A 27,101-nucleotide genomic window follows, 5' to 3' on the forward strand; every position below is an offset into this window, starting at 1 on the left:
ATTGATTTTGAAAGGTCAAATTACCTTTCAAGAACTTATACTTTCTTTTTTAGGGCTCAAAATCTCCTTCACCAAGACCAAACATGCCTATTCGATACTTCATAATGAAGAGTAGCAATCTGAGAAACCTTGAAATTTCTCAACAGAAGGGTATCTGGTCTACAACCCCTAGTAATGAGCAGAAGCTAAACCGAGCCTTTTGGGAAAGCAGCATGGTTTACTTGGTATTTTCTGTTCAAGGATCTGGACATTTCCAGGTGAGCCATCCTGAAGCAGTAAAAGGGCATTGTTCTGTCTGCAGATTAGATCATTTAAGTCATAGAGGTTAAAAAGAAACTGGCTTTTTATTGCATTGGAATGCAAGAATGCATTGTGCTTGACGGAGGATGAGGAATATATTGCACCTCTTCGAAGGAATGATGTATAGGGATCCCTTTGCTTTTGCCTTGTTTTACCAGAGCCTTTCCAGATGAACAATTTTTCCTTCTGAGACAACTTTAGATTTACTATTTCTCAGGTGGATTAAAAGTAATGAGAAGCGTGACTTTTTGATAAAATGTTTATTTTAAATAGGCCAAAGAGGTTAGTTTTGACTGTCAGGAAACTGAGTGTGTTTCTTAACCCATCTTTACTTGATGTATATCTGAATTTATAAAATAATGAATTTATTATTTGATATTATTATCATTTTTGGAACTAAAAACCTAGAAGTTAGATTGTATCCATTTATAATGGAATAAATGTGGGTTTAGAACTATGATATATTATTTAGAAAATATCTGTTTGTATTTGAAATTATATTAGAAGGCTGGAATTGGTCTTTCCTCTAAAATTTGCTAAGTCATCTTTTTATAAAAAACAATGAGTGGCTTTCTGGATTTTTGTTATATATCTATTATTTTTATATTACATTTTTACCTTAAAATAAAAAAAAAACTACTCAGAGTTTCTCAGATAAATTGAATTCAGAGTCTTAATGTTATCCTCACCTTCACCGTTTCCCCTCATTTTACCCACAGGGATTTTCTAGAATGTCTTCTGAGATAGGAAGGGAGAAGAGTCAGGACTGGGGTTCAGCTGGACTAGGAGGAGTGTTTAAGGTGGAGTGGATACGAAAAGAAAGTCTTCCCTTTCAGTTTGCACACCATTTACTCAATCCTTGGAATGACAACAAGAAAGTCCAGATAAGCAGAGATGGGCAGGTATACAATGGCATTTAATATTTTTCTTCCACTCTTCTTTTTGTTTTGTTTGGCTGTTATTCAGTGATTTGTTTGAGGAGCAAATGCAAGAATACAAATTGTATATTCTATGTGCACATGGGGAGATAATGGTTCAGATTTGTAAAAGAGCTAGTTAAAAGCCTACTTTCAAATGTGCCTGACAGAGCTCATTGTTTTTTTTAACATTTTGTAAATTTGACTTCTCTCTGTCATTGCATATATAAAATCTTTCATAAGTCAATTCTTGGAGGTTCCTGTTTAACTAAAGATGTGATCAAAACCTAGTGTAATTCTGAAGTAATTTCACTAAAGTCTAAGGATAACAACAGTATCTAAGTTCTTTATGGCTTTAACTAATGATATAACATAAATAATAACCTTTTTATATTTTTGTGGCTTGTTTTATTTCTATTATGCTTTGCTTTGCCTTCATGATGCTGCTGATATGTATTTTAAACTAGTTAAGGTGATGAGAATTAACATATATTGATATATTGACTGCTGTGCTAGCTTCTTTATATGAGGTAGTTCAATTCTTAGGCCTAAAATGAGTTATTAGCCAAATATTTTATAGGAGAAAATAGATTCAGAGAATCTATCTAGTCTTGCCTAAGGTCACATCTAATACTTTATTTGAACAAGTGTGACTCAGTTCAAATCACCATATGAAAAGTGTTAGGGTTCTTTTTAAGTGCACATGATGTCACAAGGGGACTATAAATGTTCTTTTCAATTATATAAAAATATTTTCATTTTTATTCTATAATAATGATTTTGAAATAAATCACATTCCTTATAGTCATCCAAGATAGTTTCTTGAGAAAAATACCCCAAACATCTAATATGCTAAGTTTCACCATAAACCTTTGGAAGTTTAAACTGAGTGCTTTTGCTAAATCTCCATGAAAACAAAATTCATTATTTCCAGATAGAAAAAATTGCAGAAGAACTCCCTGGAAATTTCTCACCATTTTGTCACAGATAGTTGCAATATTTGCAGGTTAACTACAATCTTGGAAATCTGGAAGTCAACTCCGAATCTTAACGAAAAGAATTAGAGCAATGCAGAACATAGGATTTTAGCATGTTCTTGTAGAAACATGGAATTTGAGTTGATTTTCTTACATTTTTATCAGTATAGGTTTTGATGATAAAAAATTCAGTCTAGTCCTTTTTATGTTTATTCTGACTTTTGGTTTATCTAGGAACTAGAACCTCAGGTTGGTGAACAGTTGCTCCAGTTATGGGAACGCCTTTCATTGGGAGAAAAAACCACAACTGATTGATATTCAGGTAATACCATACTTGACTTTGAGTACTGGCAGTATTTGTGATCGTTAAGGATATCTTTCAGATTATTTATCTTTTCTTTTTTTCTTCTTTTTCTTCCTCTTCTTCTTTTTTTTTTTTTTTTTAACCCTTCCAGACTTCTTAGCTTCAGAAGAACATCATGCCTACTTATAACCACTGAATGCACTGACTTCCAAAAACTGAGATGGGGTTGTGTGTTATTCTGAATGGGCTTTTCTGGTTGAAAGTGTTGCTTTAGAACCACCATCTTCATATAAAAGAGAAAAGGATAATTTAATTTTTATAGTGATCATAGGGAATGATTATATGTTTATTAATATGTTTATAATTGAATGAAATAGAGTAGTTTCATTATTTAACACAATAGCAGTTAAACATACTTAATTTGAAGTTAAACATTTCATTTGTTTGAAACACTGACTTAGAACTCTTATTGGTGATTTTTTTTTAATGCAGAGTAAATTGTTTACTTTTAAGAAAGGTCTGACTATATCTGTCCATCTGAGCAACATTTTAGAAGAGTCAACTCTAAAGATTTATCATTAAAAAACAAGCAAGGAAAGCAAATGACCAAAATCTAAAAATGTCCCTTTTAAAAATAGTGTGTGCTGATTAAGGACTATTCATTGTGCCATTTTTAACCTGAGGCACATTAAAGAAAAAAAAAAAAGAAAGGATGTTCTTTTTCTGCAACTATGAAATGCAGTGAAAACTGAAGAAAGGCAGAATTCTTCCCTGACTTTGATCAGATCAGATTAAGTGCTTAGTTTTATTCCTGGTGCTACCTCTTTTAACCTGATGTGTCCTAAACCTTCCTTTCTCCTACATTACAATCGTCACACATCTCTGATATAAAAACAGTGATTATGATCTCTTTGTTTTGGCTAGAGAAACTTGATTTAGACAAGTTAAAAATTTAAGCAGGTTATACAAGTTGAAAAGAAATGCTCTTAACAGTTAGTGGTAGCTTGGTTTCTCTATGTCTTCCAAACTGAAGCCTCCAAACACCACAATTCTAAATGCCTTCTATTTGTTTTCTAGTACTTTTTATTCTACTTATGTTTCCAGGTAAGATTTCTCTTTTTTTGCATTTGTGGTTTAATAAATGGAGAGTAACTTTTTGTAAACCCATGTTAGTGCCAACTGTCATATATTTCTTTGCCATCTCAGAATTATTTGGTTTGCTCTCTTTCCCACAATTGTCTATGAAGTTTCCTTAGACACTTTCTGAAGGGAAATGGAGGTTCAGGGAGAAGAAATCAAAGAAATGTCTTGGTTACTGAGTTCTAAATAGACCAGGTTTGATAGCACTTCTCATGATGCAGTTGGGTCATTGCCATGTAACAAAAAACCAACATGAATCTGATTTAAAGACAAAAAGAAAACTCTAAGTCCTCTGCTTCTATATTCGAGAACAAAGAAGTGAAAAATCATGGGTCAACATAAAATCTTGGGAACTCTTCTACTTTCTCTGGGAAAGCATTATATGTTGGTGCATTAGTTTAAAATGTCGGCTGTGACTTTTGCCTGTATATGTAGGTACTGGATTTTTGTTTGTTTTATACTTTGAAACATACCTGTAAATTGAGCCTATGTGAATTATGTTCCACTATATGCATATTACAGTTCTTTTCCTATTAGAGCAAGTTGTGGTTTTCTGATAATGGATACATTTTGTTTAGGTACATATTTAGCAGTTCACAGTGTCCTAATTTGGAAGTAAGAACTTCTAAAAAATAGAACTTGTTTTAATTTCCATCTGTTTTCTAATGTATATCCCTGTATGTAAATGATGAGTTTGTTGATATTTAAGATGAATACAATTTGAATGTAATTAAAATGCTGTTTTTTGGAAGAGATGAACTTTAAACATACTTATTAAATGACATTCTGTTAAATCATTTAAATTTTGTTATTTCTGACACTATATAATAGGACTAAGGTAACAATGATCAACAATACCCCTTGAGATACTAATGAATTTCATACACTTTGAAGAATACTAAATTGCAATAGAAGGTGATGGCCTCATATCCATACCTCCCCCTCGAAAAAAATTGCCTTATTACGATAGGGGAATGGGGAAAATCCCAAGATGTGTTTTTAATATAAAATCCTTTGCTTATTAATAGAATATGTAGCCATCCACCTTCTGTTCTCAGGACACTGCATTATGGTACTTCATTATTGCATCCACTGAACAACCCAGCTTCACTCTACCAATTAGAGCAAAGATAGACAATAAGGAAAGAATAATCTCAAATGAGTACTTCAAGAAAAGACATGTTCATTTAAGAATTTGTCCACAGAGACTCATTCTTCACCATTTAAAATCTTATATCCTGAGACAGAGAAAGTGTTGAGGAATAAGTCAAATGAACTTCACCCCTGAATCAACACCAGGGTGAAAAACTGGACACATAATTCACAAGTGACCACACCTCTCAGTCCGAGTGAGCTTTCCGTAGCACAGATCCTCACTGTGCTCCTGAATTCTCCATGATTCCTCTCTACCCAGAGGACCACACAGTGCAGTCAGTATGGCCAAGGCCACTGGATGCATCATGGTCTTTCTAGCCAAAAATGAATTCCTACTTGGCTATGTAATAAAATGTCAAATTCTGTATATTCAAAATTGAACTACAGTTCTTTCCCCACAATCTATTCCACTTAAAACTGTCCTATTTTCAATTGATGCCAGTTTCATTCTTTTGGTTGTTCAGGCCAGAAAACTTGGAGTCATCCATGATTCCTTTATTTCTCTCAAACTAATCCATCAGAAAATTTTCTTGGCTTCACCTTCAAAATATATCTAGACTCCAGCTGTTTCACACCACATGTGTCACAACTACTCTGGACTGAGCCACCATCATTCCTAAGATGTCTTCCCTTTTCTCCTGTTCCTCATGCCACCAATCTGTTTTCAACACAGAAATCAGTAGTCCTTTAAAAACATTAAATCAGTTCATATTTCTCTGTTGCTCAAAACCCTTCAGCGGCTCCCCATTTCGCTCAAAGCCAAAGTCCTTATAATGGTATAAGCACCTTTTATGATCTGGTCCCCCATTACATCTCTGAACTTCTCTACTCTACTCTCCTCCTCTGCTCATTCCACTTTAGCCACATTGACCTCCTCACTATTCCTTGAATATACCAGGCACCTTCCAGCATCAGAGACTAGTTTTAGCTGTTCACTCTGCCTACTCTTCTCAGAATATCTGTTTGGCCAACTAGTTGTGTCATCATTTAGTGTTAGGTTTACTGTAATTTTTTAAAAAAATTTATTTGTAGAATTAACAAACAGTAAAATCAAATTTTTCTTAGATGTATATATAGCTCTATGAATTTTAACACATGTACAGATTTATGTAACTTCCACCACAATCAAGATACAGTTCCATCACCTCCAAAACTCCCTCATGCTATCCCTTTGTAGTTATGTACCCTTAACACCTGCCAGCCATTGGTCTGTTCTCTGACATTTCTAGTTTTCTCCTTTTGAGAATATCATTTAAATAAATCTTACAGTATGTAACCTTTTGGGTCTGGTTTCTTTCACTCATCATAATGCCTTTAAGAGTGATCCAAGTTGTGTATATCAAAGTTCATTTCTTTTTTATCGTGAGTAGTATTCCATTGTATAGAATGTGCCACATTTTGTTTTTAACCATTTACTTGTCAAAGGGTATTTAGATTGTTTTCCATTTTGTGTGTGTGTGTGATTATAAGTAAAACAGCTAAACATTTGTGTACAGTATTTTGTGTGGAAATATGTTTCCATTTCTTGAGTAAATACCTAGGACTGGGATTGCTGGATCATATGGTAAGTGTATGTTTTATTTTATAAGAAACTGCCAAACTGTTTTCCAGAGTGGCTATACCATTTTGCATTCCTACCAGCGATGTCTTAGAGTACCTGGTTGCTCCACATACTTGACAGTACCTACTGTTCCTGGTATATTTTATTTTCATCATTCTATTAGGTGTGCGATAGTATCTTATCATCGTTTTAAGTTGTATGTCTCTAATGGCTATTAATGTTGACCATCTTTTCATGTGCTCTCTTAGTCTCTTTAGGCTACTATAACAAAATACTACAAACTGTGTGGCTTGTAAGCAACCAAAATGTATTTCTCATAGTTCTGGAGGCTGGAAGGCCAAGATCAAGGTGCCAACATGGTTGAGTTTGGGTGCAAGCCCTCTTCCTGCTTGCAGATTGCTGACTTCTTACTGTGTCTTCACATAGTAGAAGGGGATTATAAAGGCACTAATCTCATTCATAAGGGCTCAGCCCTCATCACCTAATCACCTGCCAAAGGTCCCAGAAAGATTCCTAATATCATCACATTGGGCATTAGAATTTCAACATAAGAATTTTGGGGGCACACAAACATTCAGCCTCTAGCAGTCACCCTCCATCTTTGGTGAAGTGCCTATCCAAGTGTTTTGACCATTTAAAAATTAAATCATTTGTTTTCTTACTGTTGAGTTTGGGGATTTCATTATGTTTTTGGAATACAAGTTCTTTGTCAGATATGTGATTAAAAATTTTTTTTTCTCTGTAGCTTTTAATTCTCTTAACAGTATTTTTTGTATTTTTAAATTTTTTTAAAAAAACATCAGTTTTTTTTCTTTTATGAATCATGATTTAGGTGTCATATCTAAGAAGTCTTTTGCCTAACCCTTAGTCATGAAGATTTTCTCCTATGTTTCCTTCTAAAAGTTCTGTAGTTATATGTCTTATATTTAGATTCATGATCCATTTTGGGTTAATATTTGTACAATTGTGATATTTTGGTTGAGGTTTATTTTTAACGCATATGAATGTCCAGTGGTTTCAACACCATTGTTGAAGACTTTACCTTTATTGAATTGTCTTTGCACCTTTGACAAAAATCAGTTTGCCTATTTCTTTGGCTCTATTTCTGGACTCTATTATGTCCCATTGATTTATATATCTGTCCTTCACCAATACTGAAGTCTCAATTATTGGTGTTTTAGAGTAATTTTTAAAAACTGGGTAGTGAGGACTTGCACTTCTAACCAAGATGGGGAGTAACATGGACTGTATTTACTTTCTTTCCTGAAACAACATTAAAAAAAAAAAGACAAAATACATGAAGCTGCAGTTTTCAAGACACTGGACATCAGGTGAAGGACAGTAATCCCTGAGACATAGGAAACAAACAAGGTGAGTCCTACAATTGCCCAAGCTTACTGCCTCAGAGGGTTTCCAGGCTGTGGCATAGGGAGGGGAACTGAAGCAGAACTTGAAGGTTTCTGAGTTGAAGAGACAGAGGTTAGAGTGGGGAAACCAAAGCAGCTAGAGTTCATAGAACAGAAGAGCAGAGAGGGTAGATCTGCATAGCAGGCAAACCCCAGAGATCTGTCGGTCTCCCTGGAATACTCATCAGAGTGCCGATCAGGTCATGCATGCACAGAAACTGCCTGAGGTCAGGAAAAGAACCGTCTGAAAGGATTGAAGGGAATAGTGACTGGTGCTTATAAAGGGCCAGTAGTAGTATCTGTTCTCACTAGCCAGACTTGTAAAAATTCAAAAGAAGGCAGAAAAGAGGAAAAAAGAAAGAACAAATGGAAATAACAAATGGAAACAAACAAAATAAATAGAAAACAAATAATGAGATGATAGACTCAAACCTAACAAAAGCAATAATCATATTAATGTCTAAAAATCCCAGTTAAAAAGGAGAGCTTGTCAGACTGGATAAAAAGAATCAAGACTCAATTACATGACGTCTACAAGAAATGTACTTTAAATATGAAAACAAATAGGTTAAAAGTTTTAAAAAATGGGAGAAGTTATACCATGCTACTATTAGTAAACAAACGAACAAAAAACTAGAATGGCAGTAGAATTCAGAGCAATGACTATAAAGGCAGGGATGAAGACAGGCAGTTAGTAATAATAAAAGGATCAATTGACATCCTAAATATTTAGGCACCTAATTAAAAGAGCTTCAAAATACTTAAGTGAAAGTTGATAGAACTGAAAGGATAAGTTCACAATATTGTCAGATTTCAATACCTCTCAATAGTTGATAGAAAAAGTAAGCAAAAAATCAGCAAATATATTGTAGACTTGAAGAACACTATCAACCAAATTGACCTAATTAACATTTATAGAACTTACCACCCAACAGCAGCAGAATATACACTCTTTTCAAGTGCACACAGAATATCATGATAGACCACGACACAAATCTCAATACATTTATTTATTAATTTATTTTTTCTTGTGGTAAGAGCATTTAACATGAGGTCTACCCTCACCAAATTTTTAAGTGTACAATACAATAATGTTAACTATAGGCGCAGTGTTGTAAAGCAGATTTCTAGAACTTATTCATCTCCATTTCCCACTCCCCCTAGTCCCTGGCAACCATTATTGTATTCTCTGTCTCTATGGTTTTGACTACTTTAAATACCTCATAAAGTGAATGATGCAGTATTTGTCCTCCTGTAACTGGTTTATTTTACTTAGCATAATGTTCTCCAGGTTCATTCATGGTGGTGTGTTTGGCAGGGTTTCCTTCCTTTTCAAGGCTAGATAATATTTCATTGTAGGTATGTACCACATTTTCTTTATCCATTCATCTGTTGATAGACATTTAGGTTGTTTCTGTATCTTGGCTATTGTGAATAATAATACAGTAAACACAGAGTGCACATGTCTCTTTGAGATCCTGATTTCAGTTCTCTTGAATATATCCAGAAGTGGGATTGCTGGATCATATGATAATTCTATTTTTGAGAAATCTCAATAAATTTAAAAATGTTTCCGGTCATACAAAGTATGTTCTCTAACCACAATGGACTTAAATTAGAAATGAGTAATGTCCTACTTTAAACCAGCTAGAAAAAGCAACGTTTTCTCACTAGTTTCCTCATAAGCTCCAGGATTGACTCTCATTGGATCAATTGGTCATGTGCTTATCTCTTTACCAATCACTATGCTAATTGGCCAAATCTGTGTCAAATATTCACCCCAAACACATGGACCAAGAATAGAAGAGAAATGATTCTCTAAAGGGATATCAAAGTAATATTACCAGCATAAGCATTCTGGGGAAGGCAAAATTATTAGCTATCCACTACAAAAGCTACTAGAACAAATTAGTGTGTTTAACGAGGTTGCAGGATACAGGGTCAGTTTTTAAAAAGTGTATTTCTATACAATTCTATATTAAAAGAAATACCGTTTATAGTAACATTAAAAATATCAAATACTTAGGAATAACTGACAAGAGATGTGGAAAAACTTATACTCTGAAAAGTACAAAATATTGCTGAGAGAAAGAAGACCTAAAAAAACAAATTGCGACTTAAACTTGTTCATGGGTTGAAAGACTCAGTATTGTTAAGATGTCAGATCTCTTCAGACTCTTTATTTAACAAAATCTCAGTCAAAATCCCATAAGCCTTTTTTGTAGATATTGACAAAATTCATGTGGATTGCAAAGGATCTAGAGTAGCCAAAACAACTCTGAAAAGGAACAACTTTAGAGGACTCACAGTACCTGATTTCAAGATTCATAAAAAACTATAGTACATAAAACAGCTTGATATTGGCATACGGATAGACAGGTAGATCAATGGAACATAATAGAGAGTCCAGAAGTAAACCCAACATCTAGGGATAACTGATTTTTTTAAAAAAAAAAAAAGGGCACAGAAATGCGCAGGGGAGGCTGAGGCTGCTGGTCTGGGGATCACACTTGGAGAACCACTATCCAGAGGAGACGCATTGCGGCCCAACATCTCCAGCCTGCCTACCTTTAAGCCAGGCCCAAATTTGAGGAGCCCAGGATCAAGCTACTTGCTTGGCCTTCCCAAAGGATAAGAAGACCGAATATCTTGAGGGACATCTATAATTCTACCAGCTGGAAAGCCCTAATCTATAGAAATGAAGCCGTGGGACTGACAGGGTCTTGGTGCTTCAGCTGGGTGTCAGGCCTGTGCCTCTGAGGTGGGAGAGCTGAGTTCAGGACATTGGTCCACCAAAGACCTCCCGGCTCCACGTAATACCAAATGGTGAAAGCTCTCCCAGAGATCTCCATCTCAACGCTAAAACCCAGCTCCACTCAATGATCAGCAAGCTACAGTGCTGGACACCCTCTGCCAAACAACTAGCAAGACAAGAACACAACCCCACCCATTAACAGAGAGGCTGCCTAAAATAATAGGTCACAGACACCCCAAAACACACCACTGGACGTGGTCCTGCCCACCAGAAAGACAAGATCCAGCCTCATCCACCAGAACCCAGGCACTAGTCCCCTCCACCAGGAAGCCTACGCAACCCACTGAATCAACCTAAGCCACTGGGGGCAGACACCAAAAACAACAGGAACTATGAACCTGCAGCCTGCAAAAAGGAGACCCCAAACACAGTAAGTTAAGCAAAATGACAAGACAGAGAAACACACAGCAGATGAAGGAGCAAGGTAAAAACCCACCAGGCCAAACAAATGAAGAAGAAATAGGCAGTACACCGGAAAAAGAATTCAGAGTAATGATAATAAAGAAGATACAAAATCTTGGAAATAGAATGGAGAAAATACAAGAAACATTTAACAAGGACCTAGAAGAACTAAAGAACAAACAAACAATGATGAACAACACAATAAATGAAATTAAAAATTCTCTAGAAGGAATCAATAGCAGAATAACTGAGGCAGAAGAACAGATAAGTGACCTAGAAGATAAAATAGTGGAAATAACTACTGCAGAGCAGAATAAAGAATAAAGAATGAAAAGAATTGAGGACAGTCTCAGAGACCTCTGGGACAACATTAAAGGCACCAACATTCGAATTAAAGGGGTCCCAGAAAAGAAGAGAAAAAGAAAGGGACTGAGAAAACATTTGATGAGATTATAGTTGGAAACTTCCCTAATATGGGAAAGGAAATGATCAGTCAAGTCCAGGAAGCACAGAGAGTCCCATACAGGATAAATCCAAGGAGAAACATGCCAAGACATATTAATCAAACTATCAAAAATTAAACACAAAGAAAAAATATTAAAAAGCAGCAAGGGAAAAACAACAAACAACATACAAGGGAACCCCATAAGGTTAACAGCTGATCTTTCAGCAGAAACTCTGCAAGCCAGAAGGGAGAGGCAGGACATATTTAAAGTGATGAAAGGGAAAAATCTACAACCAAGATTACTCTACCCAGCAAGGATCTCATTCAGATTTGATGGAGAAATTAAAACCTTTACAGACAAGCAAAAGCTAAGAGAATTCAACACCCCCAAACCAGCTTTACAACAAATGCTAAAGGAACTTCTCTAGGCAGGAAACACAAGAGAAGGAAAAGACCTACAATAACAAACCCAAAACAATTAAGAAAATGGTAATAGGAACATACATATCGATAATTATCTTAAATGTAAATGGATTAAATGCTCCAACCAAAAGACAGAGACTGGCTGAATGGATACAAAAACAAGACCCATATATTTGCTGTCTACATGAGACCCACTTCAGACCTAGGGACACATACAGACTGAAAGTGAGGGGATGGAAAAAGATATTCCATGCAAATGCAAATCAAAACAAAGCTGGAGTAGCAATTCTCATATCAAACAAAATAGACTTTAAAATAAAGACTATCACAAGAGACAAAGAAGGACACTACATAATGATCAAGGAGTCAATCTAAGAAGAAGATATAACAACTGTAAATATTTATGCACCCAACATAGGAGCACCTCAATACATAAAGCAAATGCTAACAGCCATAAAAGGGGAAATCAACAGTAACACCATCCTAGTAGGGGACTTTAACACCCCACTTTTACCAATGGACAGATCATCCAAAATGAAAATAAATAAGGAAACACAAGCTTTAAATGATACATTAAACAAGATGGACTTAATTGATATGTATAGGACATTCCATCCAAAAACAACAGAATACACTTTCTTCTCAAGTGCTCATGGAACATTCTCCAGGATAGATCACATCTTGGGTCACAAATCAAGCCTTGGTAAATTTAAGAAAATTGAAATCATATCAAGTATCTTTTCTGACCATAATGCTATGAGACTAGATATCAATTACAGGAAAAAATCTGTAAAAAATACAAACACATGGAGGCTAAACAATACACTACTTAATAACCAAGAGATCACTGAAGAAATCAAAGAGGAAATCAAAAAATACCTAGAAACACATGACAATGAAAACACGATGCCCCAAAACCTATGGGATGTAGCAAATGCAGTTCTAAGAGGGAAGTTTATAGCAATACAATCCTACCTCAAGAAACAAGAAACATCTCAAATAAACAACCTAACCTTACACCTAAAGCAATTAGAGAAAGACGAACAAAAATCCCCAAACTTAGCAGAAGGAAAGAAACCATAAAGATCAGAACAGAAATAAATGAGAAGAAATGAAGGAAACAATCGCAAAGATCAGTAAAACTAAAAGCTGGTTCTTTGAGAAGATAAACAAAATTGATAAACCATTAGCCAGACTCATCAAGAATAAAAGGGAGAAGACTCAAATCAATAGAATTAGAAATGAAAAAGGAGAAGTAACCACTGACACTGCAGAAATACAAAGGATCATGAGAGATTACTACAAGCAACTCTATGCCAATAAAATGGACAACCTGGAAGAAATAGACAAATGCTTAGAAAAGCACAACGTTCTGAGACTGAACCAGGAAGAAATAGAAAATATAAACACCAATCACGAGCACTGAAATTGAGATTGTGATTAAAAATCTTCCAACAAACAAAAGCCCAGGACCAGGTGGCTTCACAGGTGAATTCTATCAAACATTTAGAGAAGGGCTAACACCTATCCTTCTCAAACTCTTCCAAAATATAACAGAGGGAGGAACACTCCCAAACTCATTCTATGAGGCCACCATCACCCTGATACAAAAACCAGACAAAGATATCACAAAGAAAGATAACTACAGGCCGATATCACTGATGAACATAGATGCAAAATCTTCAACAAAATACTAGCAAGCAGAATCCAACAGCACATTAAAAGGATCACACGCCATGATCAAGTGGGGTTTATTCCAGGAATGCAAGGATTCTTCAATATATGCAAATCAATCATTGTGATACACCATATTAACAAAATTAAAGGAGAAAAACCATATGATCATCTCAATAGATGCAGAAAAATCTTTCAACAAAATTCAACACCCAATTATGATAAAAACCCTCCAGAAAGTAGGCATACAGGGAACTTACATCAATATAATAAAGGCCATATATGACAAACCCACAGCCAACATCGTTCTCAAGGGTGAAAAACTGAAACTATTTCCTCTAAGATCAGGAACAAGACAAGGTTGTCCACTCTCACCACTATTATTCAACATAGTTTTGGAAGTTTTAGCCACAGCAATCAGAAAAGAAAAAGAAATAAAAGGAATCCAAATCAGAAAAGAAGAAGTAAAGCTGTCACTGTTTGCAGCTGACATGATACTACACATAGAGAATCCTAAAGACTCTACCAGAAAATTACTAGAGCTAATCAAGAATTTGGTATAGGAGCAGGATATAAAATTAATGCACAGAAATCTCTTGCATTCCTATACACTAATGATGAAAAATCTGAAAGAGAAATGAAGGAAACACTCCCATTTACCACTGCAACAAAAAGAATAAAACACCTAGGAATAAACCTACTTAGGGAGACAAAAGACCTGTATGCAGAAAACTATAAAACACTGATGAAAGAAATTAAAGATGATACAAACAGATGGTGATATACCATGTCCTTGGACTGAAAGAATCAACATTGTGAAAATGATTCCACTACCCAAAGCAATCTACAGATTCAATGCAATCCCTATCAAACTACCAATGGCATTTTTCACAGAACGAGAACAAAAAATTTCACAATTTGTATGGAAACACAAAAGACCCTGAATAGCCAAAGCAGGCTTGAGAATGAAAAACGGAGCTGGAGGAATCAGGCTCCCTGATTTCAGACTATACTACAAAGCTACAGTAATCAAGACAGTATGGTACTGGCACAAAAACAGAAATATAGATCAATGGAACAGGATGGAAAGCCCAGAATTAAACCCACGTACATATGGTCACCTTATTTTTGATAAAGGAGGCAAGAATATACAATGGAGAAAAGACAGCCTCTTCAATAAGTGGTGCTAGGAAAACTGGACAGCTGCATGCCAAAGAATGAAATTAGAACATTCCCTAACACCATACACAAAAATAAACTCAAAATGGATTAAAAACCTAAATGTAAACCCAGACAATATAAAACTCTTACAGGAAAACATAGGCAGAACATTCTCTGACATAAATCAGAGCAAGACCCTTTTTGACCCACCTCCTAGAGAAATGGAAATAAAAACAAAAATAAACACATGGGACCTAATGAAACTTAAAAGCTTTTGCACAGCAAAGGAAACCATAAACAAGACAAAAAGAGAACCTTCAGAATGGGAGAAAATATTTGCAATGAAGCAACTGACAAAGGATTAATCTCCAAAATTGACAAGCATCTCATGCAGCTCAATATCAAAAAACCAAACAACCGAATCCAAAAATGGGCAGAAGATCTAAACAGACATTTCTCCAAAGAAGATATACAGATTGCCAACAAACACATGAAAGATGCTCAACATCAGTAATCATTAGAGAAATGCAAATCAAAACTACAATGAGATATCACCTCACACCAGTCAGAATGGCCATCATCAAAAAATCTAGAAACAATAAATGCTGGAGAGGGTGTGGAGAAAAGGGAACTCTCTTGCACTGTCGGTGGGAATGTAAATTGATAGAATCACTATGGAGAACAGTATGGAGGTTCCTTAAAAACTAAATATATAACTACCATATGACCCAGCAATCCCACTACCGGGCATATACCCTGAGAAAACCATAATTCAAAAAGAGTCATGTACCACAATGTTCATTGCAGCTCTATTTACAATAGCCAGGACATGGAAGCAACCTAAGTGTCCATCGACAGATGAATGGATAAAGAAGATGCGGCACATATACACCATGGAATATTACTGAGCCATAAAAAGAAATGAAATTGAGTTATTTGTAGTGAGGTGGATGGACCTAGAGTCTGTCATACAGAGTGAAGTAAGTCAGAAAGAGAAAAACAAATACTATATGCTGACACATATATAAGGAATGTAAAAAAAAAAAAAAAAGTTCTGAAGAACCTAGGGGCAGGACAGGAATAAATACACAGACGTAGAGAATGGACTTGAGGACACCAGGAGGGGGAAAGGTAAGCTGGGACGAAGTGAGAGAGTGGCATGGACTTATATATACTACCAAATGTAAAATAGATAGGTAGTGGGAAGCAGCTGCATAGCACAGGGAGATCAGCTTGGTGCTTTGTGACCACCTAGAGAGGTGGGATAGGGCGGGTGGGAGGGAAACGCAAGATGGAAGAGATATGGAGATGTATGTATATGTATAGTTGAATCACTTTGTTATAAAGCAGAAACTAACACACCATTGTGAAGCAATTATACTCCAATAAAGATGTTAAAATAAATAAATAAATAAAAACAAGGTCACAAAGGCAATATGGTGGAGAAAGTATACCCCTTTCAATAAATGTGATGGAACAATTGGGTGTCCATATACAAATAATGAGCTTAGATCCATACTTCACATAATATATAAAAATTAACTCCTAATGGATCATAAGTTTAAAATATAAGAGCTAAAACTATAGAACTTGTAGAAGAAAACAGGAGAAAATCTTTCTTGGTTTTCCAGAAATTTTAGATCCACTATCTCTAAAAGAACAAAAGGATAAATTTGGCTTCATCAAAATTTAAAACTTCTCTTCTTTAAAAGACACTATTAAGAGAATGAAAACACAAGCTGTAGACCAGAAGAAAACATTTGGAAGACATACATTTAATAAAGGACTGGTATCCAGAACACTTAAATTCTCCAAACTCTATAATAGGAAAAACAACCCAATTTAGAAATTGGGCCGTTTCAACAGGTAGTTCACCAAAGAAGATACAGAGAAGACAAATAAGCACATGAAAAAGATGCACAATACCATTAGTCATTAGGAAGTTAAAACCGCAATGAGATACGATTATGTATCTAGTAGAATGGCTAAAATGATAAAGACTGGCCATGCAAATGTTGGCAAGGACAGGGAGAAATTGGATTTCTCAGTCCAATGTAAAATGATAATAACCACTTTAGAAAATAGTTAGGCATTTTCTTAAAAAGTTAAACATACACTTACCACATTCCAGTCCTAGGTATTGACATAATTTTTCCTCACTGTTTTGCATATTTTAATTATAGTAATTATCAGATACTTTAATTGCTTTATGATTCATTATTTTCATGTCTGCCTTCTTCTCCGTCCACAGACATTCCTTGGAGGTGGGGAATCTTTCAATTTTATATGCTGAGTTTCTTGCCCAGTGTTTAGTATGCATTTAATAAATATTTGCTAAGAAATTACTAAGAGCAATAAAGAAAATAGCAATGAGAAAAAGTCATTATTGAATATGAATTTTACCTAGTCTCTTTTATAGTACAGTATAATATTTTATTTATTTTCACTTAAAAATATATGATGATTTTCCCCCATGGTATTGCAGACTTCTGATTCATTCATAGTAATGGCTATATAATATTCAATACATTTCATTTTTTTAGAATAAAATTATTTCATTTATTTTTCCCTATTGTGAATAGTATTATTGCAAATATTTTCTTATTTTAAATAATTTCATTAGGACAGATACCCAGGAGTAGTATTACTAGATGAGAGGGTATGAACAATTCTACTATGTATTTCAAGGTATACTTAGCTACAAGTGGAGGATATAGTTCCTTAAACAGAATGATTTGGGTATGGAAATGTTCTTAACTATACCTGCATAAATTTTTTAAATTTTATTTATTTATTGTTCCAGTTTTATTGAGATGTAATCGACATATAGCACTGTATAAGTTTAAGGTGTACAGCATAATGATTTGACTTACATACATCTTGAAGTGATTATCACAATAAGTTTAGTGAACAAAAAATTTTATTTTTATATCAGGAAAATAATCTTTTTAAAAATTAGGCCTATTCTGTTTGGGTTTGAAAAACACACACAAACCTGTTGGTGGTTCTTTCCCTTTCGTGTGGCAGTTTCTTAAAAAATGATTCTATAGTTACAATTAATTTTTCTCAGAACATGTTTCATCTACTCTTAATTCATCCTAGTTAACCATCAGAAACACTTATGTGAATATGTAAATATATAGAATCCTTTATCTTGTTCCAAAGTGTATTTGAGATTGTACTAAACAAATTCTGGTGTGAAACATATGGGAAAATAACAAAATAAGAAATGACTTCTTGTATAAACAGCAAAACATAGGGTCATCAGTTAAGAGAAGTGTGCATATAAGACTGGCCTATACTGCTGTAATGCACTGTCAATACTTGATCATCTTTAGAGATGTGGCTTCTGGAAATTTTAGTTTTGTCTTTTGTTTTAAGTAGAAGTGCTGGTAAGTAAATGATAAAATATGTTGTATTGAATGAAGGTTAACTTTTGGGTCACCCCTAAGAATTTGGTGTGTGTATCAATCAAAAAGTTTGGTGTAACTTAACTGTAAGCCACACATTCTGACTTAAGCCGTAAAGGAATTTATTGGAACGATGTCAAAACAGTTTAGAGAACTGATGGGATTAAAGATATGGAAATGGGCAGGGGAGTGGGTAGATGGAGTTTGAGCCAAGGAAAGGTCAGTCCAGGATCTTACCACTGGCTTTGCTGCCACTGGACACTGACAATGCTAGATTCCCACTTCTTTCTTCAATGACTTTTCCAGTCTCCCCTGTATCTTTCCCCCACCCTCTCAAGAATCAAAATTGGTGGGAGCAAATGACGGGCCAAGTGGGTAACCTTCCTGTCAAAGAGTAGGAAGCAGAAGCATCTGGCCTCTTCTGCAATGGAAGGTGGGACCCTGCCTCCCAACCACCCTAATACAATGATGTATCCCTCCCAAGAACAAAGAGGTTGGAATTATGGTTAGATTTTTTTCTAAGGGAGACATAGATCTGTTATAGCATCTACTGATTCCTGATGATTATAGTATGATTTTTTATTTTCCCAATGGTTGAAATAATGTAAACAGTGGAGGTTCTTAAACTGTGGCCCATGCATGATTGGAGAGGCCTGGACAGGGCCATATGTTCCCTGAAATTGTATGCAGAATTTAGGTATATATGACTTTTTCATTTTGGGGGGAATCTCCAAGAGGCCCACAATGTATAAAAAGTTAAGAAATACAGGCGCTTCCCTGGTAGCACAGTGGTTAAGAATCCGCCTGCCAATGCAGGGGACACCGGTTAGAGCCCTTGGTCCGGGAAGATCCCACATGCCGCGGAGCAACTAAGCCCGTGCGCCACAACTACTGAGCCTGCGCTCTAGAGCCTGTGCTCCGCAACAAGAGAAGCCACCGCAATGAGAAGCCCGCCCAACCGCAATGAAGAGTAGCCCCCGCTCTCTGCAACTAAAGCCCGTGCACAGCAACGAAGACCCAATGCAGCCAAAAATAAATAAATAAATTAAAACAAAAAAAAAGAAATACTACCTGGAATGTTCTACATAATTACTTTCTCCTTGTGAAATTTCATTTTGTTTGTATTAATTATCCCTAGTATTATTTCCTTTTTTCCACTAGATGGTGGTGTTGCATGGTGCTTTCAAACTTCAATCGTGAGCTTTACAGACGTGAATGAAAAAGTGCAGTGATTTAAATGGCACGTTCTCAAGAACATTTAGGGTTGGAAGGAATTTAAGAAATCACAAAGTGCATGATTTTTTTTTTTAACAGATGAAGAACCTAATGCCCAAAGGTTAAGGGAGAGCTTTGACTGAAAACAGGACTTTGGAAAAGTCAAAAGGATGCCCTGATGGGGAGGAACACTTGGAGCTGGGGCTCTTCTTCAGTCATAACGTACTTTAAGGACATGCCTCTGGCTGCTGAGGGACCACGGTGATACTGGTTGTGGACTTGGATTCTTTGGCTCTGAGACATTTCTATATTTCAGTTACAATCATGACTTAAAAGCCGGTCCTTCTCCCCTGAGGCAGAAGGGGTCCTAGTAACGCTGAGAGGCTTTGGTTAAGGAGGGAGCTTGCCCAGAGCCTTCCTTGTAACTAACCTTCCCTACCCCCTTCACGTACCTTACAGTTATGTGCTTTATTTTCTCTCCACAGCCAAAGGTAACACTATAAATGTGCGGATACGGAGTATTGATGACACATAAAGAACATATTATAAATACTGGTGTTTGGAGTCCTCAGACATGAAGAGAGAGAAAACCCAAGTCAAATGGGGAGACCACTTGGGCAAAGTGGCTATACAGATTCTCTGCAGCAGCCCTTGTGTACGGACCACTAAACAAAGGCATGAAGAAGAGCCATGGCATGTGGTCAGGACCCACCTCTCTAGAGTAAAACCCTTCCATATTTCTTTCTCCAAAATTCTTTTTTTTTTTTTTTGCCAAGACTGTGTGGCTTGCAGGATCTAAATAATTCCCCAACCAGGGATGGAACCCGGGCTCAGGGCAGTGAAAGCACCAAGTCCTAACCACTGGACTGCCAGGGAATTCCCCTTTTCCCCCCAAAATTCTTGAAGTGCCTATATCTCCAAAAGATGTGCTATTTTTCCCTCTACTTCCTTGTTCTCTTTTTCCTCCAGTCCTTTCTGACTTTGGTAATATCCTCAGCCACACTCTAGCCAAGACAGGAACTAAAGTGCTCACTGTTCATACCTCTTTCCACTGAAGCTAATAATATTGTGTCAATAAAGTGTCCTTTAAAAGAATAATCTTTTCATTTACACTGATAAACATACCTAACTATATCTAAATCTCAATGTTGTGTCTTAAATTTTAGTAAGCAATTGTGAAGGTTGCTATGATGGATAGTCCTTGACTCTACAGATCACTCTCCTTTGTGCCCAGGATACTGGCTTTTATGTCCTCTGACTTCTTGTTGGGCTTGGCCAATGGAAGGCAACAGTGAGAGATGGGAAGGTGAGAAGATAGAGAGCTGAGAATTTATTTCCCTACATCTGTCTGCTAGGTCACTGGACAGGTTCTCTGTGTCATTGATCCTCTGCTAAAAGCCACAGCTCCTGTCAGATAGCTCTCTCCTACAGCTGGGACTTTCTGGTTTCCAGCGACTTCTTGTTCCTTCCTTTGCTCCATCTGGTCTAGGGGTGGTAGTAGCCTCCTGCTCTTGCCAGTCACTGGGTACTTCATTCCCCCTTGTTGTTTTTCCTTAACCTTGACTCCTTTGTAAATAAGCACTTCATAAAAATCTCTTCAATCTTTCCATCTGTTTTCAGTCAAAACCCTGACCTGTTCAATGAAACTTTATTGAATTTCTGTAGTATGAGATTCCTTATTAACATCTGTTTGTGATGATGGATTTATATGTGAATTTTCAAATTGGAGCATTAATGGTCAAGTTTTATTAGATTTAATTTGAAAACATTTACTGAGTGCCAGGTATGGCATTGATGAGGCTTAGGCCATGCTGCCTCAAAATATGCCCTTTGGCATATTAATCATTTTGAATTAAAGTTATTTAAGACAGAGCTGGTGCAAGAAGGATACTTTGATCTCCATTTGTCCCCCTGAAAGCAGGAAATAAATCTCCCATGTGAAAGGTACCATGACTGTACCAAGAGGGAGAGAGACATCCTTATCACTAGAGACAGGGAATTCAGGGCCAAGAAGACTGTATAAACAAACCTTGTTACTTCTTTACTAATTTACTACTCAAAGCCCAAACCCCTTTGTCTTGTCATTTCTTCACAAATTTACTGTTTCTTTGTCTAAAAGGTGTAAAAGCTGCCTGCTTTTGTCACTTTTATGGATCCCATATCTATGGGACCACCCTAAATATAAAATTAAATGTTTTTTTTTTCCTCCTGTTAATCTGCCTTGTGTCAGCTTAATTATTAGACCAGCCAAAAGAACCAAGAGGGGTAAGGGGAAATTTTCCCCTCCCTGACAACATGAGGCACTTCAGTTTCTCATTATGTATTATCCTCATCACAACCCTCTAGGCTGAATTGAGGGCTTTATAGCTGAAACTTTTTAGGCATTAACATAATAGTTGAACATTGACATTTTTTATTGTGTATGTATTTGTATGTGTGTTTTAAAACACTATTATAAAAATCCATTATTTACTGCTAGTCATAGTTTCTATGTAGGCACCCTGGTATGTTACCCAGATACCTGTTTAGGAAGGAAACAGGTCCCCTTTCTGGTGGGCTGCTGGCAGAAAGCCCTCAGATGTCAGCCCCTTGTGGGTACTGCCTCAGTTGAAGAGAACTGCCTTGCCCAAGCCATGCCTGCTTTCCAGAGTGGTCCATCCCCAGTGACTGATTGATGTTTGGGGTATAAATGTTTAGGCCTCTTGTCCCAACTTGAGACAACTCTGAAGGGTCATTCCAGCTTCAAGACTTTCTGTAGAGAGGGCTGAGACCTCCACTGAGATTGCATTGTGGCTCATCTTCTCCCTCTGCCCAACTCTGCTTCTTTGCTTCCCCTTTTCAGGTATTTATCACAAGGACACTCCTACATGCCATAATTCTTCTCAGAGTTGGGTCCAGGTCCAACCTGTGACATTTGGTGCCAGGAGTGATCCAAAAATGTAGATGCTGGCAGAAGATGTTGGATCTGGATTATGCACCATTTGGTTGACAATGAGGACTCTCATCACTGGTGGTAAAAGGAATGCAGATAGCCCCTGGCACAAGGTAGCAATGCAATTGTTAAAACTTTTGACCTTGCTTGAGTCACATGACCATCTACTCTCTGGGGACTGGATGAGAGGGGATAGTGCTGGACCTGACCTGGATCATGTACTTTGCAGCAGGGGAACTGGCAAGGTGTTGTGACGGAGATTTAACAGAACCCTGTGGGGGAGGGTGAGAGTTCACCAAAGAAAAGGATGATGAGATGTCTGGTGCAGTTGGAGATGCAGTCCTTGTTACTAAAGTACTTATTACCACCTACAAGGCTGTACTTGACCTGGCCTCTATCTTTCTAAACTTCGTCTCCTTCCACTGTCCCCCTCCCCAACATTCTAGGCCACGCTAGCCTTCCTGCTGTTCCTTAAGTATGCTAAGCATTTAATTCCTGCCGTGGGGCCTTTGCACCTGTTCTCTTTGCTTGGGAGGCTCTTCCCTCATTTTACCATGATCACTCCCTCACTACGTGGGTCTCTGCTCAAATGTCACTTAGTCAGAGGGGTCTTCCCCAACCCTTTCCATACGGTCATTCTATTCATCTAACTCTTTACCTAGTTTAATTTTTCTTTATAGCACCAAACTGTACTTGAAATTCAATTATTTTTGTTTGTTACTTTGTATCATCCACTTGAATATGAGCTCATAGAGCAATAATTGTGCCCTTTAAAGTACTGTATCCATAATCCTTAGAATAGTGCTTGGCATATAGTAGATGCTGAATAATAATTAATGAATGAGGGTAAAGGGCAGATGGAAAAATAGAAATGCAAAGTAGGGAAAGGTTAATTTTGACTGGAGAAAACAATGATAAAGGCTTCGTGGAAGAGAAAGCATTTACATTGGACATTGCAATGGGTAAAATTGGCAGGCAGAATCGGAAATGTTCAGGTAGAGACTTTTGTGGGGAAAGGCACTTTTGTGCAACATATAAAGGAATAAGTAGTCCATTGTGACAAGAGTTATGGGGTAGTCTGGTGACCCAGGCCAAGTGGTCTTGGGGCAAGTTCATATTGTGGTCCAGGCACTGTTAATAAGTAGTGCCTAACCATGCAATTCATACTCTTAAAAAGTATTGCTGCTGCTCTTTAAGTTATTTCTTCCTGAATCATGTGCAAACCATCATTTGTGGTTCCTGCTCATAGTTCAAACAAAGTTACCTACCTAATCACCATGCCAGTTAGTCGATATGTATCTATAGTATGTACAGGTTAAGTAGTTACCCCCCTGTTATCTCTGTGTTCTTATAGGGTCCTAGTGTAATGTAGAGAAGACCAAGACTCCTATTAAGCCAGTGGTTAGTAAGGGAGTGAGTGATGTGATTTCTCATGCCTGTGTCAAAGGTTCACATTTTGAACAAAGCTTGGGTAAGTACTCGCAACAATGAATATCAGAAGAGGCTTTAGATGTTTGCATTTTTGTTTTTTTAAAAAAAAATTCCATAGAATATACCTCTATGCATTTAAATATGCATTATTTAATCAATATTTTGATGAATATTTGATAAGGTATTTAAATATTCAAATTAGATAAGTTTCTGGAAGGATGGTAAAATAAAAGTAGGTTTGCCTTATTCCTCTCCCTGAAGCCACAGAAATGAACAAAAAGGATCAAATATAGAGGAAAAAATATAGAGGAAACTAGGAAACAGCTAAATTCCACATCACAGATGAAAGAATATCTTCTAGATATAACATCATTTGAACTAAATTGAAAAGGGATGCTCAGAGCTGACTCCTATATCCTCTGATATTGGGAAAGGGGCAGATTTCAAAATGTAAATTAGTGGATTAAAAAGAGCCCCACTAGTAACCTTTAACTTGATGCAGTAAGGATTAATCCTATGGGTGGATCAAGGAGAAATAGGGAGGACCTTGACTGCAGCACGTTTCTATTCCCAAAAACAAGGGAGATGATGTTAAAAGGGACCATGTACCTACACAGTCTTTATTGTTTAAGATCTGCTCCCAGACTAGGATAATTTTCAGAATGACCAGGATCCTAAGAGATTACCTTACAGAAACAATGTTTATGCAATAGAGAGTTAATGAGTTTTATATTAAGTTTTATATTAAGCCTAGGTTTCTATGGAAAGGCAAAAAAATAAAAAATAAAAAACCAAAAATTCCAAAAAGGGAAAATGGAGGTTGTGGCAGAGATATTCTAAAGCAAGTAGATTTGACAATAAAATGATCAAGAAATAAATTAATGGTGAAAATGTGGTACTAGTCAGTGCTATTATATCTTGAGGAAATGTCTGATTCCTGGTTTGGACATGGAGAAAGAGGAAAAATGAAAAATTTCTGAAATCATTTTCTAACACGCATAGTTTAATTCTGTTTGATTATTGTTTCCCTATAATTAATGTTAGATCTTTGTGGCATTAGTTCTCTGCAACCCAAACACTTTTTTACACTAAGTAAGAAAAGGAACTGGTGAAGCAAATTTGAAGATTTTCCTATGATTTCTATCGTTTAGGTAATTTCTGTTTTCTGTATCCTGAGATGATCAAGAGTTGACTGGAGGTGAAAATCATATTGAAAATCTTTGTTATTGGGTGTTTTCTTTTTCTATTTCTAGGATTTCTAATATACACAGGTTACCAGCTGTTCCTTACCATTGTTTCCTATAGAGATTCTGTAGTACAAAGGCAAGGTATTAATTTATGGCTCTGCCTTTACTTATCTGTGTGACTTGGGGCAATTTTCCCAATGTGTTCAGGTTTTGTCTTTGTAAAATGCAGATAATATATACCTCATAAGCTTGTTGTAAGGATTAAACAGTATTTCACGGAAAACACCTGGTTCAGAGTCTGGGACAGAGAGGGCATCCTAGTAATATACTATTGTTGCTAATTCAGTGGTAAGAGCTCATAAGTAATGAAATATGATAATGCCAAAAAGAAAGCTTCCTTCACTGAAGGATTTTGTCCCTCCTAGGTGGTAGCCCACCCATGACACCTGTTACATTACTCTATATTCTTAAAATTAGCATAGCATAGCATTCTGCTGGACATTTTATGGATGGGAATAATTAGAAATTTTATTTTTGGTTCAGATAATGGCCTCTGAGCATATGGAAGTCTCCTAATTCACTGACAATGAATTCATAAGCTCTGCTGGATCTACAGCTGTGAACCTACAGTACATATCCTCTGGGCATTTTTAACAAATTTTTACTTGGTGATAATTAATAAATTAATAATTGGTACTAAGGGAATTTAATGTATCATGAAAGGAGAATCAGAAGCAGCAAGTCAGAAACACATGCGTCTATAAGAGACATGCAATTAGAACAAAAGAAAAGTTTGAAGGGTGATTTGACCTTGGCTAACATACTGGCATATTAGATTGATTACCTCCCACCACTTGTGATGATAAAATAAGTCTTCTTCATTTAAACACTGATCACTGATGCTATGGAAGTTATCTTGCTTTATTAGAATAGTGATATTATGGGAACTCCTGAATTGTTGTTAATGATTAGTGCTTAAGTATTAAATTCATACAGAATACATCTGCAGCCTTTTAAGGAAAAGTGATGCTTATATTGTCTTTGAAAAATTGTTGCTGTACAAAGTCGTATTCTTCTACACAATCCCTCTCCTTTAGTAAGGAAGATCTCTGTGTATAGTCTCAATCATTCTCAATAAGTTACCCAATGTTCAATACAATTGTAGGCACCCAATAATAAGAGTTCAGAATGTATACAATGCTTTTTAAAGAACTTCCTCAAGTTGTTTTGCATTAAATATTTTATTATAATTATTATTATTACTTAATGTCCAGGGATCAGGAATCTTTGTTTATCAGAGATTATAGGTTGTAGTGCCCTTCAGATAGAGTCATGGCTTGAGACTGAGGCTGTCCTAGTAAGAATCATACCTCTGGCTTCATTAATTTCCTTGGAAAATGGAGAAAGGAGTAAGATAGGTACATGAAAAGAATATTGTTTTGGTGCCTTTTTCTTTCTTTTTTTTTTTCTATGATAAACTTCCAAGTGTGATCAGAGGCCATGTGAAAGGCTTAAGGTCCACACTGCCTCCTACTCACTATTTTCACTGGATGTCTCCAAGGAAACAAATCACCATGTCTAAAACTACCAATTTCGCTATTTGGATGCCCCCTTCCCCCACTCCACACCCCCCTCCAGGTGTTCCTCATTTTTGATTTCCTAACTCAGCAAATGGCACCCCAGTTCATTCAGATGCATGTGCCAGGAGCTAGGGGTTATTCTTAATCTGGATACATCCCTCTGCCTCACCTTCTACAACCACAACTGACCATTTTACTTCTTAATATCTTTCAAATCCATCTGTTTCTCTCCATCTTCATTGTCACTGCCCTGGACAAGCCATCCTCACATTTTACCTGGAGTACTTCAGTAGCCATCTAATTGGTCTCTTCATTTCCATTTTTCCATTCCAATCCACTTTCTGCAACTCAAGTGGCCCTTTAAAACCAAGTTGGATTACATCACTGACCTATTTCAAATCTTTGCTGTTGGCATAAAAGTCTGTTTGATCTGGCCCCTGCTTGCCTGTCCAGGTTTTTCTGACACTTCCTCTTCACTTGCTGCACACTGTCTTAAAACCCTTCATCTGAGATGTGCTCCTTCCCACAGCAGGGCTCACCTCAGTCCACATCTTCAGATTTCAGAGCAAAAGTTACTCCTGGAGCCTTCTCAGATATTTCAGGCTTGGTCAGATCCCCACTATGTGCTTTTATTGCACCAGGTATTTTTCCTTGAACATTTATCAG

The 27,101-nt window shown here is 36.5% G+C and overlaps 1 protein-coding gene across 6 annotated transcripts in view; it reads left to right on the plus strand.

Moving 5' to 3' along the window:
* YTHDC2 (YTH N6-methyladenosine RNA binding protein C2) overlaps positions 1-20,351 on the plus strand; it is a 100,151-nt gene extending 79,800 nt beyond the window's left edge. For 4 of the 6 annotated variants that reach the window (XM_061189524.1, XM_061189520.1, XM_061189525.1 and 1 more), the window contains 4 exons: positions 54-257; positions 1,020-1,202; positions 2,429-2,516; positions 2,650-3,146. In XM_061189524.1, coding sequence (XP_061045507.1) covers positions 54-257; positions 1,020-1,202; positions 2,429-2,509 — 468 coding nt within the window. In that variant the 3' untranslated portion in view covers positions 2,510-2,516; positions 2,650-3,146. Of the gene's footprint in view, positions 1-53; positions 258-1,019; positions 1,203-2,428; positions 2,517-2,649; positions 3,147-3,575; positions 4,325-19,790 lie in introns of those variants that run through there. The other 2 variants (XM_061189523.1, XM_061189522.1) reach the window with 2 other exon arrangements.
* The last annotated feature ends 6,750 nt before the right edge of the window (positions 20,352-27,101 follow it).

Source organism: Eubalaena glacialis, chromosome 4 (assembly GCF_028564815.1).
Source record: "Eubalaena glacialis isolate mEubGla1 chromosome 4, mEubGla1.1.hap2.+ XY, whole genome shotgun sequence".
NCBI lineage: Eukaryota > Metazoa > Chordata > Mammalia > Artiodactyla > Balaenidae > Eubalaena > Eubalaena glacialis.